Below are 18,973 nucleotides of genomic sequence, written 5' to 3' on the forward strand. Positions count from 1 at the left end.
CAAACCTTTTAAGCAATCTGAATACACTAATGCATCAAAAGTATACTTCACATAATGGTAATGACAGATGCACATTGTAATACAGAAGTCAAAAAGACTGAAAAAGATGGTTTTAATTTCTTAAGAGATTTACATGAAATAGATAATGATTTTATTATATAGATAATTATAGCTATTTTAGGTTTTAAAGCTCTAAAACATGGCCTATATTCTGTAGAAAAGCATAAGTGAGACTGGAGCTAATTTTTACACAAGGCAGTTGTCACAAAAGTTAATAATAAAACAAAGTTTTGAGTAAAAGATCCAGATAAACAAATGCCTGTCCTGTTTTATGTGGGTTCAAAACTGTCTTACAATAGATTTCTTTTTAAGTATCATATTTCCTGGGCAATTATGTTGGTAATGTCCAACATCTTTTTGTTGCCAATTATTTAAAATATCTGCACATATGTTGACTTAAAAACCCTGAGAATTATTTACCAGAGTAATGTGTTACAACTAGCCCTGGCATCCCCTATAATATTACATATGACAATGATAATTAAAACTGCACACTGTAATATGCTTAATCACCTAAAAGAACAATCATACTCTAAAGCACTGTCAGAATTGGGAAGATTAGTCAGTTAAAACCATTATAAAATGATTCACAGAGATGGCTATCATATCTCTAAACCTACATGAAACCAGGCCTGATTATAGAGTTCAGTGGGATTCAGTTTCTTCTCGTTTGTTGTTTTGGCTTCGCAGGATGTTTCTTAAAGGAGTGGCAGTGTAAGAGACCCATGAAAGAGGTGGAGAGAGGGATCTGTATGTGTAGCACATTGTGAGATTACTGAGGACTCATTATTGCTGTGTGCACTCAGCACTGTCAGACCCTGTGTAAGCTGATCTGGGTGGTGGGCAGTGGACAAGCTCAGAGAAACTATGTTAGCAATGTGCTCATTGTAAGGAAAGATTATCTGGCTTATAACTCCTAGAGAAGCAAAAAGAACAATGCATTGCCAATACATAAATACAGAGGCATTAAGACCCAAGAGAACTGTTTCTTTACACAAAATAGGTCAATAAATAGAATAATTAACTGTACATGCCATCAGAATTCAGCATTTTTCACTTCAACACCCTTTAAATTTATGAAGCAATATGTCATTATATCTAAAGACACTATTTAATTTATCCCAAAATGTGGGCACTGGACCCATTTCAATTTATAAGACTTTTAATAAATAACTCTTTCATTAATAAAAGTATTATGGCTATTCCATTAAAGTGTTATCCCTTTTAGTTAATGGCTTTTAAAGTGCCAGCCGAGTGACAAAGCTGTGACTAGAGTCTAGGGAGGTAGCGTGTTAATCTAATTATGGCAGTATTTGTATCTAACAGAGTTTGACACAGGTCAGGTAGATAATTGCATCGAGTCACTGAGAACCTTAATCCAACTTGAGATTTCTTCTTCAGTGTGATGTGAGGCTGAAGAGAAACACTCAGCGGGACTTTCACCTGCACAAATCAAAGAAATAGAGAAGAACAGCATATCAAATGATGACTTATCTACATCCAGCAGGTCAGACTTTGAATACAAAGTGCTTTCCAACAATAGCAACACCTGGTTATTTCACTCAAACTGCAAATATTCCCACAAAAAGCCTAATTGTTCCCTGTTTTTAGGTGTTTTATAGTGTAAGCCTTTTTCTTGTGGGTTGGGCACTGTATTCTATTACTGTGTTAGGTCCTAATGCACTGTGTTGGGCTGGTATCTTGTATCTCTGGATGGCAGACATTAATTTTACAGAGTAGTCTGATACTGGAGAAAGCGCTTTGGCTGAATGCTGAGCAGTGCTAGCGCTGTACTTCTGTATCATTAATTTAGAATTCTCCAAGGCAATATCATGAAGCCAAACTAAAACACTGCATAATTCCCACTTCATTTGTTCATGAACTTACCTATTTAGCAGTGAGTTCCTTCCTCATGCAGGCCTTAAAGGATGTGAATCTCTCTTCACCTTTATATCCCTGGGTTCACGTGGAGAATATAAAGGATCATTTGGTTTTACATCATCAATAGAAACATTATCTTCAAAATGCTGACATTTAGTTGATGAGACTACTAGAGGAACAATAAATGGCCACTAGAGGTCAGCAAAATTGCACCAACAAGAAGCATTTACTTTGTTGAAATAACATTGGGAAAAGGCAGCAGTAAGTATGGGGTTTGTATGTACAGAAGATTGTGATCTGTAAGATTTCTCCAACTGGAGAAAACCATCAACCGTCCCCCCATATTTACCCAGGAGCCACGATGCAGCCGGTCCTTCATTATCCCAATGAACTCCTTGTAGCTCAGCTGGTCATCATGGTCCACATCAAAGATCTTGAAAACAGTGTTGACGAGGTGTCGTGTCAGCTTCAGGCCAGTGGCCACATAGACTGCCCGTGCAAACTCATCTGTGAGAACCAAACACCATTACCCACAAGCGGTTCAGGAGTAAATGGATTATATGCATGGCTTCTATCTTTACCTTGTCCAATTGGGCGATTTGCATAGTTGTACATTTGCATGGCAATGGTAAAATCCTCTAAGTTGTTGAGGAACTGAAAAAAGGTCCTAAACTCTTCAAACGTGATGCCCTAGAAGAGAAGATCAGCGTTAAATCAGATGAAATCATCAATGTTCCTTTTAAGAGGCACCTTTGGGCAAAAGAAAGATAATTATGACAGAATCTTTAAAATAGGACAGCACTCATGCAGAGAGCTAGTACATATAATGATGAATTTCAAAAAATATAGATAGGGTCTCAGAATAATAAATGCAACACAAACAAGAAAATACTGCATCATGCCACAACTATTCCAACCAGGAGGACACCTTAAGTGTCTGTGGGACCTTGAAGAGCGATAGCAGATCCAAAGACAGAAAACAGCAAAGCCAAACAATCCCAGCACACATCTCTCCTGCTCCTATACAGGTTGAGCTGTCGACACCTTTAGATTGTTTTGTTTAAGGAGAGGTCGGGTAGCTTGTCGACTCTTCCAAAGAAGATTAACCCGATACTTGCATACATAAAAACAAAAGGAGATGTGTCCAAAATATCTCAGCGCTAGCAGATTACCCAAACAGCGGCCCTTTTGATTTCCACTCATCCATTTCCAGGCACTAGACCCACGTCTTTTTCTGAAGCCTCTCTTGCAACCAACAACAACTGTTTTACAAATGATCTAATGAGTAATATGTGACGCTTTGGTGGTTTTACAAGTTAAGCTGTATTGCAATATCTCTTAACTTAAGAATAAAAACCACTTATATAGCAATGGCCATCCACCAACAGCCTCTTTGAGCAGCTGAAAAGAATCTAACCTCATAATGTGAGGGTCAATGTGCAAAAAGGGAAACAACCTGAAGAAAAAATGACACTAGCATCACTCAGATTATAAATATCTGTATCTTTCTACTACTGTATGTGGTCATATTTGTTTACTATGCAATGATTTGAATAGACTCGTTCATGAGAAATACATCAACATAGATAAAGGTAAACGAGTAGCAATTGCAAATTGCAATCAAATTTAAATGGGTTGACTATAGCACTTGATTGGAAAGCCTCCTGACTTTCCTGAGTGATGATGCTTGTGAATGTGTGTGTGTGTGTGTGTGACCAGAACAAATGTATTACCTTCTCATCGGGTATGCTTTGACGCACATTCTCAAGGTAGCCTGTGATGTTCTCCACTGTGGTGTAACGCAGCAGGATCCGAGCGAAGTCTTCCTCACTGATGGTGGTCATTCCCTTGGAATAGCCGACAAACTCAATCTCAAGGACTTCTGTCTGCAGGTTGTCCATGAATCTGTCGACAGAGCGTGACACACTGTGTTAAGAGGAGATGCCATCACTTGCTCAGTAGGACACTAGACTAAGTGCCTGGACCATCCCAAAATGCTTTAAAACCAATACAGCATCCTCACGGACGGCCTCAGGCCATTCAAACTCCTTCTTAAAGGCCATGCATTAATAACATGTATAAAAACAGTCTGAAGAAACCTGAGGCTGTATTACAGAAACTTAATTAAACTTCATGATGGAGTTCATCTTCATTTAAGACAGGAAATCCAGCCGCCTAGATTTGGGTCACAGTCACGCAATCTGTCACTTACCTGTAGAAGTCATCAAAGTTAAGTTCACTTTTGCCCTTTCTTCCAAAGAAATGCACCAGCAGAGTTGTGTCGGTGACATTTTCTGGTTCGTGCTGTGAAAGCAAGTTACGAAACGCATTATTCAGCTGTAAAAACTGAATAAGGGAGCAAAATGTGTCAGAGAATAAGTGTACACAAAAATAGCTTGATGAGGATATTACTGTACAGTCATAAACATCACATATCACAACATAAACAACACAGATACAGACACAAACACAAATAAATGTAAATTGGCAAAGAAAAATATAAAAAGATCAATTAAAAAGCAATTGAGATCAGACTTGAAAAAAGCTAAATCTCTATCAAACATCTTAAAATCACACATTAACAATTGTCATTTGAGTTGGTGCACTTCAGATAGCTGTGAATATTGATTAAAGGGATAATGAAATTTCTGTCATCGTTTTTTTACACTCTTGATGTTACTCTAGCTCTCTTTAGCACATTTTTGAGATATTTTTAATAGTACTTATTGCATCCCTACATTCAATGTAAACTAGATTTGTTACATGATGAGGGCAAGTAAATGATGACAGAATTCATTTTGGACGAACTAGTCATATCTATTAAGTTTTGGAAAGTTAATATGTTTGATAGCGCAAAGACACATCATGGAGCAGCCGACATCATCTCATGCCACGCAAACAACAGGTTGCTCGTGCAGAAAATCTGCATACAAAATATACCTAAATGATCCTTTGCAGCAATGTATCATTACACAAAGTATTTTGGAAATTTGCATTAACATGATATTCTGGATATCATCATATAATAACAATAATTTTATTTCGAACAATAATTTTTATTGACATGCATAAAACCAAATCTCTTTTGTTGTGCGGTTCAGTTATCTTCATATGCAATTTAAGGTCTTGAGCGATCTATTAATAATCTAACTGTAACAACATAAAATGTAGAGACATTAATATATGAAAATGGTGATACCACAAAAAAAAAAAAAAACATGAAACAATGGGCAGAACCTCACATGGGATGGGGGACAGGGAAGGGCCAAGGGTAATACGAGTCGAGATTCGAATGAGAAAACGTGAGCTTGAGGATACTTGTACCTCCATCAGATCTGAAAAGAGAACTATTCTCGCACCATGCCTCAGAACATCCCAGAAACTTCTGGGTTCAGACTGAGGCTGCTCTTTTTTAAGTACCTGCATATCAGAGGTAAAAATATTAAAGGCTTAACAAAACACGATTTAGACAATACAGTGAAAGTCTATTCCACATGCAAAAACCACCTGAATGAATGCAACATAATGTGAAGTAAACGGCACTGCACCCTTCTAATAAATTTCTCCCTATGTGATCAGTGCTGTTTTATCTTAGATCTGTTATATTTTTGTTTTCTAAGTTTTTTTTTTAATTTTCACTTAATGTAAACTGTGCTTTCAAACTAATCGATATAAAACACAGCTCAAATTTCTAGCTATAAGTCACAAAAACCACAGATGAAAACACACAAGATATGTGCAGTGTCAAGTAGAACTAATTGTCCTCTAAAGTTCACCAAAAATGCAGTTGTGAGTCCTGAAAAGGTATGGGTATGAGTTTGGTTAACTCTCATGAACAACAAAACAAGATAAGAGTGTAACCATATTAAACACTAAAATACAGGCCAGACAATCATATTCTGCTAACTGTGTGAACATGACTTCAGTGCTTCAGTCAGTAAACAAGCGTTCTGAATCAATCCAGTTAGGTCCTAGCCAAGATAAACAGTGGATTGTGTTCAGTATTATTATTTATTTAAAATCAGCACAATTATATTGTGGTTTACACAGACAAACACTGACTGAACAGAGCTGAAAGAGCTTCTCATTTCTCATGTTTGTTGCGGAGACTGTTTTTTTCCTCAGCTGCAACTCTCACAAAACTCATGGTCAAGCCGTTGCAAGAAGTAACCTAAACCCAAATACCACTCTTCAAGCAACTGTAAAAATAAAACACGGGGGTCCAGGGAGAGTTGCCATTCTTTAGGTGAGGCCCTTATAATGTGATTCTGTGAGACCGTTCCTCGGCAGAAAGCTCCTGACAGTAGACAAGCAACATAAATGATCTGTTTCAGCCTCTGGATGATTTTTCTGCTCTCCTAGACAATAGAGCTGCATTTCAGACTGAGCCCCATTAGAGCTGCATTGTCCCTCCTCTCTGGAGGTGAGCCATGCGTGAGGGTCAATCTGTAACGCCCTATCCAAACATTTCAGTATGTACAATAATATTGCTCAATGACTGTCTGAAAGAAGCCACTGAATTTGGATGTAACCCTACTGGTTTATTGAGCACTAATTAGAGTGAAGCTACATAAACATTAGTGGTTATGACGAGCATGCATGGTTGCTGTTGATCATGACTGTACAAGTTCAATCAAGTACAGACCACATTAATGGCATGCTGAAAACACGCCATACTTAAGGATTCTTTAGTACACAAATACATACATCGCTGCTGACAGATCCTTGATGTCCATACAGTTCCACGCTCTCACACATCGAAGATTATGATGATGGCGTGCACAACAGGAAAGAAATCAAATATTATCACCATTCAGCATCTGTCATACTTCACTAAGGAATGGTGAAAGACAAAGAACTCAGAATGTGTTTTTCTAATTTCCCCGCCATTAGAGATAAGAGGCTTATTTTAGTCTTGTTGCACCATGCAAATTTGTTCAAATGAACATGCATGAATCATGCACTACAACATCTGTCAAATTCAAATGAGATTAAGAACATGCAACAATAATAATCACAATTCATGGATTCCTTTTTTAACAGATGTGTAAAAAAAATTAAGAAATAGTTCATCCAAAAATGATCATTCACTCATGTCCTTCTAACATGGTGAAATTAATAACAGATAATGGATAGATATAGATGATAATAGTGTTGGGGAAAGTAACTTTTAAAAGTAATGCATTGCAATATTGTGTTACTCACTAAAAAGTAACTAATACTAGTGCTGCAAAATGATTAATCGTGATTAATCGCATTCAAAATAATTCAAAAATTTTTTTAGGTAATATATGTGTACTGTGTATAATTATTATGTATATGTAAATATACAGGCATAAAGTATATATTTAAACAAATATTTATATGTATATACATTTATATTCTTATATTTTATATTCTATAAAAAATATTTTAAATGCGATTAATCAGGATTAATCTTTTGACAGCAATAGTAATTAAATTACTTTTTTACTTTTTGTGGCATGCAATGCACTGTGTTACTTTTGCATTGCGTCTGGGCTGGGCTTACTTGATTGTTTTCAATATAAAAAGTTCTGCTTTTGGCAGAATGTAAAAGCGCTTTCACACCAAAAGTGAAATGAATAAGCCTCAAGCTGAAGGAGATGGAAATTCACATCTGTACAGTAGAGGGCGCAGCTCAAACTAACCTTACTAAAAAAAAAATTAAAAGGTCATTTTTGCTTATTAGTATGATTGAACTAGATAATCAAATGTCAGCAGCAAAGACATTGTTTAATAAAATGGGATTAAATACATGAAGGATATTTGTATTATTTCACATACTTCATTTTTGTAGGTGTGCGTCATATTCCGAGTGCATTTTAGTGTTTTTATACATGTTGAGGAAAACTGAATCTGTTTTTGTGCAGATGACATGAGTAAATGCATATTCACATTTAGTCTATAACTACAGAAAGTCTCATGGTGACACAACACACACAATGTCTCTGCACTCCCGATTTCTCTCAACACTGGACAGGAGGGCTGTCAGTCAATAAATGGGAAAATAAAGAAACTTTTGTTACTAATTTGAAAAGTAACTCAATATTTCCTTGTAAATTAATCGGTTCAGTGTATTAAATTCAGTTCAATAACAGTGCCAATGTTGCAAATGAATCAAACAAACTGACTTAGCTATAAAGCATCTCTGAAGAAGGCAATATCGTCAGTGTTGGGTTCAAGTTTTGTTCTCATCTGAGTGTCAGTGCCATCAAATCAATGATATTACAAATCAGTGAGACTATTAAATCCCCACTAAGCAAGCTATAGTCTTGCCAGATGTTAATCAATCAAATAAGAAAGAACTAAGGGTTTGGATTGACATGAGCATGAGAAAACATGACAGAATTTATTTTTCTAGATGAACTATTTCCTTAGATTACTTTCAGATGCCTACACATCGAATCAAGATATGGCAAAAGAATTTGCTCATGCAACAGAGGACTGTAAAATGCTTTTGGTAGGAAGGCAGAAATGTATTTCTTACCAGTTGAGAGTAACTGTCAGGATCTCCTCCCCGCTCTATTTTCTTTTCATTTTTCTTACGGAATATCTCTTCCAGCTAAATGAAAAATGTAGAAATGTCTCTTTAAGCATTCTGACACTCCTATTAATAATAAACAACAACAAAACCAACCGTACCACCATGAATTCCCTCTTATCCACCATTTCATTGCCATCTGCATCAAACATGTTGAAAGCAATTTTAAATCCTGCATGTGGCTCTAGAAAACAAAAGAAAGACACATAACACATATTGCTATATTTCTCGTGACCATTGTTTGTGCTAAACAAGCATGGATTTAACCTAAAGACAAACTTACTTGTCAAAATGCAAAGGAGAAACAGATACTCTGTGTAAGCGATGACACCTGAAAAAAAGCACATAAACATTTGCTTTTAAGAGTTCAAACAAAGCAACATCCCAGAACCTCCCTTCAAAATAACTTTTACTATCAAATGTCGTTTTAAACTAGAGATCCTTTCTTCTTTTACATTGATAAGATCTAAGAGGATCCCGGTCTTTTCTCTTGTCTGGTGTTCTCTTTGCACAAACAGAGACGTTAAAATGTAAAATAACCAGGCTGGACACAAACCCAAACAAAATTAGAGCTCCTGAGTTCCCCTCTGTTTATTTTCCTAGGTGTAAAACATTCTCAAGTGATCTGTAACTGATTGCAAATGCCTGATGTGGGTTTGTTTTGCTTTTTGAGGTCTGTTAGTCCTTTGTTGTGTGAGAGGAGAAGAAAGGAAGAGCAACTGTCAGGTCTCTGTCTAGAAGAGACTTGAGGAGAATTGTTCCTGCCACTGAAAGCATTCCCAAGCTTTTGTTTGAAGGAGATGATAGTGACTTGGACACAGATAGTTCAGGAGGGCTTCTTTGAGTGCTGTGGGAAACAGACTTCGGAATGTTTATGGAAACGGATGAAGAAAGGTAAAGGAGAACAGAATAGAGAAGATACATTTTCACATTTGTGATCCTGGACCAAAAAAACCAGTCTTAAGTGTCAGTTTCTTTTTATTGAGATTTATACATCATCATCTGAAAGCTTAATAAGTAAGCATTGCATTGATTAATGGTTTATTAGTATCGGACAATATCTGGCTGAGAAACAACTATTTGAAAATCTGGAATCTGCAAAAAAAAAAATATATACATGTTCCTGTAGTTCAATTGGTAGAGCACTGTGTTATCAAGCGCAAGGTTGGGGGTTCGATTCCCCGGGAACACATGATAGGTAAAAACTGATAGCCTGAATGCACTGTTAGTCGCTTTGGATAAAAGTGTCTGCTAAATGCAAAAATGTAATTTAATTTAAATGTAATTTAAATTTAATTTAATTTTACATTTAAAAAACTATATATATATAGAGAGAGAGAGAGAGAGAGAAAATCGCCTTTCAAGTTGTCCAAATGTATTCTTAGCAATGCATATTAATCAAAAAAAAATTTTTGATATTTTTGGTAGGAGAATTAAAAAATATCTTCATGGAACATATTTACTTAATAATCCTAATGATTTTTGGCATAAAAGAAAAATCTATAATTTTGACCCATACAATGTTTTTTTGGCTACTGCCAGGGTCACATTTCAGGCCACTTTGATCATGATGTGTATGTTCATGAATTCACCACTATTTTGTATTTTTATATAACTAATGCTGTGAATTGAAGGTGTTCATTTCAAATGTATTATGCAACAATTATTTTTTTTAACACTGATAATAATGTTGATTGTTTCTTGGGGAGTAAATCAGCATATTAGAATGACTTCTGAAGGATCATGTGACACTGAAGACTGGAGTAATGATGCTGACAATTCAGCTTTGACATCATAGGATTTTTAAAAAGATATATTAAAATAGAAAAAGTTAGATTTTGTAATAACACTTTACTTCATTTGATCAAAAAGTCAGTAATATTACTGTAATATATACAAAACTTAACATATACATACATATATATTCATGTGACTTTAATGTGTTAATTTATTACATATTTTACATTTAATTGAATAAAAATTCGTTATATTCATTTGAATGTAAATTCATGTATATATATATTCAATTCAGTACTTTAAGATTAGATATCTTAAATGCATTTTTTAAAATATCATGAACCCAGATCCATAAATCAATGCCATTAGAGCAATTTAGGCCTGAAGTACAACTTTTTGTAATATCTATTCAATGCTTCATCTGCTATAAGTCTTTTTATTATCTTAATTTACATGCTTTTTTCACCAAATATTCATTTATGTGTTTATTTGTGATGAATTGATTGCCCTATGTATACCCACACTATTCAAAACTTAGTTAAGAGATCGACGGCTGCCTGTGCATTTAGTCTTTTAGGATCCCAGACAGGTTTCATTAGAGCCACACACCTTCAGTCTTGCAGAAAGAAACCCAGCCCAAGAGCTCAAACAGTTGTCAGAACACAAAGACTTCCACAGAAACAATTCATATAGAGTGTCAGTGATGGAGATGTAATCCAACTCCATTCTTCGAATTCATACTGTCCAGAGTGATACAGGGCTGCCACCAGGACAAGTCTCAACACTGCAAAGTTCAAACAGCTCTTTTCATTTTCTGAAGTAAGGCTTTGTTCACAGATCAAGCCTATCTTCTTTTCTTTTTTTTTAACCTAAGTGCAGCTTTAACATTTAACAGCCGGATTAAAAGCCCAAATCCAGGCCCTGGCACTCCAGCAGAGCAACGGTGAGCAGAGATATCATGCACTATGTGGAGTGTTTAAAATGTAAGAAAGAACAATACAAGGAATGTACTGTTAGCATCTTGGAAACCCCCTCGTTAAAAGCTGAATTATAAACTACATGAATGTTCTCTATAAAATAGAAACATTAAAAAATACCATAAATTTCCTTTTAATTTTTCTATTTTTGCTGATAATCAAGTACAATAAGCAAACACTGCTTTTTCTTAGAGCACGTCTAGAAAGTATGACCTCGGGGTAATATAAAGCTTGTTATTTTATGGATTAGTATGAATGTGTGAGAGTGGCGCACCCCTCGGCTGTGTGTGATTATTTTCTATTCAAATGACATACCACGTGTTATGCACTGTTTTTTTTTTTTGTCACCTTCCTATCTGTGATTATCCCAGAGCAAAGTCACAGTAATGTCAGACTGATTGAGAGATAAGAGAGTATTTACAGCCTGTGCACTCTCCTGCCACACGAGGCCAGTTTCAGGATCCAGACTTTCAGAACACTGGGTCTTTGGGTGGCCTAAGCATTTGCACGCTAAAAACTTTATCCTAATTGCACCTACATCACAATATCTGTTTGAATTTTAAGTACATCATCCATAATTTGCACATTACTGTATATTAACTCTGTATTTAGGATGATAGCCACACACGCGGCAGTTTGAAAGCAGATCCTCTCAAAGTCAAATTTCCTGGAGGCATTTACTGTAGTAAACAATGATCAAATGACAAAGTATTATACAATACAAATCAATTTACATAGCAAGATTATTAGATCTCACCTCTTTCCCGCAGGTTTCGGAACAGACGGGATGATCCTTTCCAAACAGGTGGTGTATCTGACAGAATCTTGTCTAGATCCTTTTTTTAAAAAAGCACATATATTCAGTATCATTCAGATTTTCTAAACTCAAGTAGATGAATATTCAGTCGAAGAAAAATCAAACCTGCTTTGTGAGGGATCTCCAAAACCTCTTTTCTAAAAGAATTAAGACGGATGTAAGAATTAGTTATGGTATCATTAAAACTATTTCTTAATGAAAGCAGATAAAAGGTAAAAAATGGGTCAAAAAATATAGCATAACACACTAGTTTATGTACAATATTTTTGTATTAATGACAAATAAGTCTTTTTCGTATCTAAAATGCATGATTACTTGCCAAAGATTTGTTATATATTCTTTATTAAATAAAAGAGATAATATTTAAAACATTTTATTTCTGTTTTCAATACAATTTAATAAATGTAGAAATAAAAAATAAAATCCAAATATTTACAGCGGTAAGCAAATATAAAAGCATTTAAAACCAAACAACTATACAAGGTTCAAATACAAGCTGTAGCTACTGTTTATCTAATGCAGTCAAATTGTGTTTTACAGCCACAGCATAAAACCATAAATACCACTATTCGTTCCGTCACGCATATGCCATTAAAGATGGTGATGCAATGTTTGCCTGCCATATTACAGTTCACATTTTATTCTCGTCTGCACATTCCAGGAAGTCCAAGTTTCAGATAGCAGCAAACATGACTGGTTGAAACACAACTCCCCTACAAGTATAGCTGGGTCCTGAAAATACATTTATAGAGCATATCAACTCTACCATCTGGACCGATCTCAGTGCCTTTCCACTTTATGTGAGATATGAACTTAATGAGATCCACGGTACCTGACACACATGTTTAGAAGTTGTCTGTCTAGCTGGTTTCAGATTTTGCTTACAGAAATAGGTCATAAGTGTGATGCTGGCAGAGAGAGATGACTATCTTCATGCAGGTGTTGCAGCTACATATGTTGATTTTATGCCTGCAGGGTTACTTGCTTTTAAGATAAAAGGGTTATTCCTCAATGAGGCACATATTGCTGATAAAAGTTATAGTTCACCCAAAAATGAAAATTCTGTCATTATTTACTGCTCATGTCATGCTGTTTGAAATCCACAATTGAAGAATATGCTATACTTCCTTTTGAGTTTGGTTTATCAACAAATTGGTTGATCTAGTTATCAGAAACACTACTGTAAATGATTTGTGATTCCTAGCCACTGTAACTTTTCTTTTATGGTGCTTTTAAATTCCTTTTGAAGCTTAAATGCTCCATTGAACACAGCAACTAGCACTTTCTTAAATTTTCACTTTTGATCAACAGAAAAATCATCAACTTTTTTTTGTTTTTATGGTTATGCAAACATTACGGTAACATTCTATTTTGTCATTTTACAACCATTACAGGAACTTTGCTTTTAAAAGTTCTAAAAATATCCTAAAACAAGTAGAAACATATGAAAACATTAAACAAAATAAACTGTTCCTTGAATGATGCATTGTACATTAATGTTTTTGAGCTATTTTTTTGAGCACATTATTAAAGACCAGATAACTCTGAATAAATATTCTAATAACGTTACTAGAAGAACGTTTGTTCATAACTTTTCCAGATTATTAGTCAAAGTTCTGAGCACATTTCCTGTTAGCTGGGTAATTGACCCTTTCATATCAGCTTTCAAATTTTGTCATTTGTAAAAAAAAAAAAAAAAAAAAAAAAAAATACCATTTTGACCCTAATGTGTCATGACAGATCACCATAGCACCTCAGTTCAAGTGGCACTCTTCCTTTTCGTTTCGTTTTAACTGTTTAAAGATGTCAGAACATCCTTTTTCAAGTTCAAGTCCACCGACGTTAATATACTCTACAGTCTGGTTTGTTTGCCAGACAAAAACGGCAAATTCTGCATCAATCAATCCCCCACGAAGAGCCAATTATTTATCTCAATCAGTGTTACTTGCCATTTGTCAGCCAATAGGATTCTGAGTGCTTCATGTGTTAGTCTATAGTTACAAAATCATATAATGAGCTCAAAGAAGGATTATTAACTGCTTGTGTAACTCACTCTTTGGTTCGCTCATAGTGATGGACTCAATGAAGTCGAGGGGAGTCATATAAAGCTGTCCATCATACTCCAGTGAACTGAAGAGCCTGAACCTGTGCTCATGGGCTGACATCGAAACCTCTTCATTTTCAGCAGATGCACTGGCCTATAATTAAGCAAATTCACATCTCAATTAGAGAACACAGAAACACAGGATAAGCTAGCCATCTTCTGTTTGGACAGCCTCCTACTGTACAAAAAAACATACACAAACACACAAACACAAACATCCACAAGCAGAAATATCAAGAAGACAGTTTTCTTCTCACTCTACAGTGGCCGGCAGCCAGGCCCACTGGGCACTGTGCAAACACCCTGGGAATGTGTGCCCTGCTACTTTTTACCCCCATCAAACGTCGACCCGGCTGCCAAGCTGCCGTGTCCAGTTACGTCAACCCTGGATTCCTGCGTCTCAATTCACAACTCAAGGTTACGTTTGACCCAAGCAGATAAGAGTATAAAAACAAAAGGGAACAGTGCAGACAGAATCACACAAGACTGATTCAATCCTGTATGGTTTAATGATCAATCTGATAACAGTCTGATAATAGCTTTTTCGACAACAGTCAAAACCAATAGTAGCCTGTGTGTACCAGAGGCACTTAAACATAATCCAGAGGGTTCTTTTGCAAAGTCAAACCTATAAAATAGAATAATTAATGTAATTAATCTCATGAATAAAAAGCAAATTTTTAAGGAAAAAGTAAATAATATGTGTTATAAGACAAACATATGTGTGGATGACCCTTGTAGCAGAATATTTTTTTTCCTCACATAGTTTTTGTTCTTTTTTGTATAAAAGTGACTTTAAAAGGCCTAACAGGACTAATGGCATTACTCTCTCACAATACGAGTCTAAGAAAAATACTGTAGTTTAGGAAACACCAATGCAGATCAAATACTGATGTACTAATGTAAACCAAAAAAATCTGACTGAAAGCCAAATGGCAAGATATTTTGACAATACAGGAGAAATGGTTGTTGACTGTATTTGCATGCCTAGTAAAATGACCATAAGTCAAATGAGCATAAGTCAATACTACGCATGCAGAATATATCTATAAAATGTACAATATGCACAACACCTATAATATTTGTTCAAACCTTTCTTTAATATGTGTTTTTCATGGAATCACAGTGTATCACCTGACTTATGAAACCGAATTCAGCACCTCTCTAGTGGAGAGCGACAGTTTTGATGGCACCCATTTTAAGATTTTTAATATAATATAATGTAATAATAATAAAAACTGGGATGCTACATAAAAATTTAATGTAAATACAAACATAAACATTTCGAAATGTAGCCTACTAAGATTTACATACCTTCTCTTCTGCAGCAACTGTGGGCAACGGAGAAATCAATGCACGCAGACTCGCATTGTGCTGGTAGTAAACAACAGCGAATCCACCGACAGTGATACACAGTCCTGTCCCTGCTATAACTGCTCTTTCCCTCCATGACTGTCTGCTGTTAAAATAGAGGCTTAAACCGTTTGTAGAGCTGGTGAACTTGTTTCGCAGAGCCAGAAACCGACGCATGGCGGCCATCATGACTGTGTCACCGCGGGCAGACCGCGCGCGCTCACTCCTCGCGAGATGAAATATGTGACCTCGCTGCAACAGCACACGGTGCATCAACACATTAGCAGCTGTATTTGCAGTCATCTGCTCTTTCTATTCAGGTCATAGTTAGAAGTCATAGTTAAAACCCTCAGACCTCAACATGTTATGTTTTAACGTTTGGAGAAAACGTCCATCAAAGGGTTGTTCTTTCTTTCTTCTTCTTCTTCTTCTTCTTTTTTTTTTTTTTTTACAAATTAAATATAGAAATATATAAGAAAAAATAATTATTATTATTATTTTCGAGGGCAAATTCACATGTTCAGAATGATTAAGCCATTGCCCATAATTACTGCCTATTTGTATTGACAATTGTAAGCAAATAAATTATCAGTAAATAAACTGCAGAACAAATGTGGAAACGTAAAATGTGTTAACTTTAAAAACATTAAAAACTCATACAACCTATAAAAACAGTGTTTGGTAATGTGTTAAATGCTGTCTTTTCACAGTCCATTGCAAAAAATGTTATAGGTTCAGAAGTACATTATATTATTTATACACTAATAACAATGTAGGCGTATTTCCTACAGTAAAATAAATAAATATTTTATATAAATATATTTTTTAGGAATTTATAGTGAAATAAATATGTAATAAGTAGTATATACCTTATTATATATTCTACTTATATACTATCTATTTCTATAGATAGATAGATAGATAGATAGATAGATAGATAGATAGATAGATAGATAGATAGATAGGTAGATGATATGCTGCAACATACCTGTACATACAAATATTGTCTGTTGTCTCTAGTGTGTTTGTGTGTGTGTGTGTGTGCTCTTGTTTTTGTGACATGTCAGGACACAACTGTGTATAATGACATGGGTATGAAACAGGTATTACAATGAGAGGGTGACTTATGAGGACATAACCCATGTTCCCATTTTTCAAAACGCTTATAAATCATACAGAATGAGAATTTTTTTTTTTTTTTTTTTTTTTTGAGAAAGTAAAAATGCACAAAGTTTCCTGTGAGGGTTAGGATTAGGTGTAGGGTTGGTGTAGGGCCATAGAATATACAGTTTTTACAGTATAAAAACCATTACGCTTGTGTGTGTGTGTGTTTTCTTTATTTATTTCTTTAGTTATTTTTATTTCTTTATTTATTTATTTATTTTTTGAAGGATCTACCACAATTTTTCATCACAATCTCTACACAATTATTCAGAATGTTTCAGTTTTTTTCCGCCTGCTCCCCATAATGTAGATGGGTTTAGTTTGTACTCTGCTTGTGAGATGTAACATACAAACATAGACATCAACTAAAACACATAACTGAGATTGTGCGCAAAAACACAAGGCTGGACCAAACCGATGTCCCGCCCACAGAAGCCCGATCTCTGCACCTGCCCCGCGCGCACAGCAGCCACTCAGTGCGCAAAGCACTTCCCACAATAACACATACCTGCTGCCTCATACCTGCTCCACAGTTATTCATGTCAGAAAGCACCACCGGCAAACATGTGGATGAGGCATGAGCGCAGAATTTAAAGGACTTGTCTGAAGTCAGCTGTTTGCAGTGACTAAGTTTCTTGCCCACTGGATATGTCTGTATACCCAATCTACAGGAGTCAAGTGATCATTCATATGCGCTCAGCATGGATCCACTAGAAGTGACGTGCTCGCATGGATATTATTCGTCGTAACGTATATCTTTGAACGATTGCTTCACCATATATATCCAGATCCAGTTTCTCTGACCGTTCCTGCTGGATTGGCGGTTCGTGATGGCAGCTATGGGAGAGATCGGGACGTTTTTACAGAGCCTGGAGGGTTTCGGACAGGTCGGATCACAGTTCTTCCTACCACCTCTAGGAGAAAACCTCGGGCTGTTGAATGATCATTTAGTTCCAGCAGAGAGACTGTCACGGAGCACCTCCGCAGATCTAACGCACTTGAAAGGGATCCTGCGGAGAAGACAGTTGTACTGCAGGACTGGATTTCACCTTGAAATACTCCCGAATGGCAGCGTGCAGGGCACGAGAAAGGACCACAGTCGTTTTGGTAATTTTCCACTTTCTTTTCAGCATGACTGGTTTGTTTAAACAGAATACGAATCGTAATATGTAGCACTGACCGTACGCTTTTAAACATGTGTTCTCCCGTTTTCATAGTTCTTGTAGATCAGCTTAGAGTCGTTCTGGTCATTTTTAAATAACCCACAAATTAAATAACTTTATATGAAAAAGATAAAATGTAAAAACAGTTACTTTTTTAAATTTGTAAATATAAATAAATAAACAAGAACCGCAGAAGTATTTACAGAAAATTGTGTAAGAAATACTGAAGAACATTTGCTTTAAATTACATTTATTTTAACTCTACAATAGTCTATTCAGATGGGAAATGCATCGCAATTCATCTTTCTCACAATGTGTGATGAGGGTTCAGACTTCAAAGAACATCTCCTGAACAATTGATTTATTCTTCTCCAGGTATTTTGGAATTCATAAGCCTTGCAGTTGGATTAATAAGCATCCGTGGAGTGGACAGTGGTCTCTACCTTGGGATGAATGACAAGGGAGAACTTTATGGCTCTGTAAGCAGGATTTTGACTTTTTAAAGATATTTAAAAAGTATCAGCATGATTGTTGTTCTTATTCAAGCCCAGTAGATGGCATATATGTTTTAGCACTTTGACCACCTCTCTATGTGTTATCAATTATGCTTGAATTATTTCACTGACATGTTTTTTGTTTCTTAGGAGAAGCTCACAGCAGAATGTGTCTTCCGTGAGCAGTTTGAGGAGAACTGGTACAACACATACTCTTCTAATCTCTACAAGCATGGAGAGAGAGGAGCGAGATATTTCGTGGCTCTTAACAAAGACGGCACGCCACGTGATGGGACAAAATCTAGGAGACATCAAAAGTTCACTCACTTTCTTCCAAGACCAGTGGACCCTGAAAAAGTCCCAGAACTTTACAAAGAAGTGCTTGGACACAGCTGAGACCATCCGTCCCAGTTAAAGGGCCAGAGGGATGCCTAGTTTCTTCTCTACTTAACGTTGAGATGCTAAAGTTCGGCTACAGTGTCCAAACCTGAGATGTGCTCTGGAAATGCATGGGCTAGTACTGATGATGAAGACAACAGTCTCAAAAGACTCCCTACATCGGTGCAGTTGGTGTCTTTGTTGCTGGTTGCAACTGACTAGTGGCATTACATGTCCATGAAAACCAAAACTGAGGGTTTTGGAGGTTTTAACATGGTGCTGC

At 36.0% G+C, this 18,973-nt stretch overlaps 2 protein-coding genes across 4 annotated transcripts; one reads left to right on the plus strand and one right to left on the minus strand.

The window, feature by feature from the left end:
• Positions 1-107: 107 nt before the first annotated feature.
• LOC113114000 (calcium uptake protein 3, mitochondrial-like) lies at positions 108-15,740 on the minus strand. 3 transcript variants are annotated; one of them, XM_026280663.1, is made up of 15 exons: positions 15,453-15,740; positions 14,088-14,232; positions 12,140-12,171; positions 11,975-12,053; positions 8,787-8,834; positions 8,605-8,687; positions 8,450-8,524; positions 6,649-6,690; positions 5,266-5,361; positions 4,154-4,245; positions 3,675-3,846; positions 2,523-2,631; positions 2,291-2,448; positions 1,948-2,016; positions 108-1,503 (listed from the first exon to the last, which is right to left on the minus strand). In XM_026280663.1, exons 1-14 carry the CDS (start codon positions 15,678-15,680, stop codon positions 1,948-1,950), a joined length of 1,428 nt encoding a protein of 475 aa, XP_026136448.1. In that variant the 5' UTR covers positions 15,681-15,740; the 3' UTR covers positions 108-1,503. The 3 variants fall into 3 exon arrangements, with proteins under 3 accessions (XP_026136448.1, XP_026136450.1, XP_026136451.1); XM_026280665.1 differs by lacking the exon at positions 5,266-5,361 and having other exon boundaries at positions 111-1,503; positions 15,453-15,738; XM_026280666.1 differs by lacking the exons at positions 5,266-5,361; positions 6,649-6,690 and having other exon boundaries at positions 111-1,503; positions 15,453-15,738.
• Positions 15,741-16,995: 1,255 nt separating this feature from the next.
• LOC113114506 (fibroblast growth factor 20-like) lies at positions 16,996-18,717 on the plus strand. The gene is made up of 3 exons (XM_026281419.1): positions 16,996-17,762; positions 18,194-18,297; positions 18,463-18,717. Exons 1-3 carry the CDS (start codon positions 17,486-17,488, stop codon positions 18,706-18,708), a joined length of 627 nt encoding a protein of 208 aa, XP_026137204.1. The 5' UTR covers positions 16,996-17,485; the 3' UTR covers positions 18,709-18,717.
• The last annotated feature ends 256 nt before the right edge of the window (positions 18,718-18,973 follow it).

The sequence above is a fragment of the Carassius auratus genome, chromosome 14, assembly GCF_003368295.1.
Source record: "Carassius auratus strain Wakin chromosome 14, ASM336829v1, whole genome shotgun sequence".
Lineage (NCBI taxonomy): Eukaryota > Metazoa > Chordata > Actinopteri > Cypriniformes > Cyprinidae > Carassius > Carassius auratus.

What these genes read in the sequence shown, in the direction of transcription:
- LOC113114000 (XM_026280663.1), bottom strand. Translation starts at nt 15,680, where the DNA reads ATGATGGCCGCCATGCGTCGGTTTCTGGCTCTGCGAAACAAGTTCACC. An exon ending in CTGACAGTTACTCTCAACTG is followed by an intron (nt 6,691 to 8,449) that starts GTAAGAAATACA and finishes TCGATGTGTGAG; the next exon opens with AGCGTGGAACTGTATGGACA. An exon ending in AAGGATCTGTCAGCAGCGAT is followed by an intron (nt 5,362 to 6,648) that starts GTATGTATTTGT and finishes TCTGATATGCAG; the next exon opens with GTACTTAAAAAAGAGCAGCC.
- LOC113114506 (XM_026281419.1), top strand. Translation starts at nt 17,486, where the DNA reads ATGGCAGCTATGGGAGAGATCGGGACGTTTTTACAGAGCCTGGAGGGT. An exon ending in AAAGGACCACAGTCGTTTTG is followed by an intron (nt 17,763 to 18,193) that starts GTAATTTTCCAC and finishes ATTCTTCTCCAG; the next exon opens with GTATTTTGGAATTCATAAGC. An exon ending in AGGGAGAACTTTATGGCTCT is followed by an intron (nt 18,298 to 18,462) that starts GTAAGCAGGATT and finishes TTTGTTTCTTAG; the next exon opens with GAGAAGCTCACAGCAGAATG.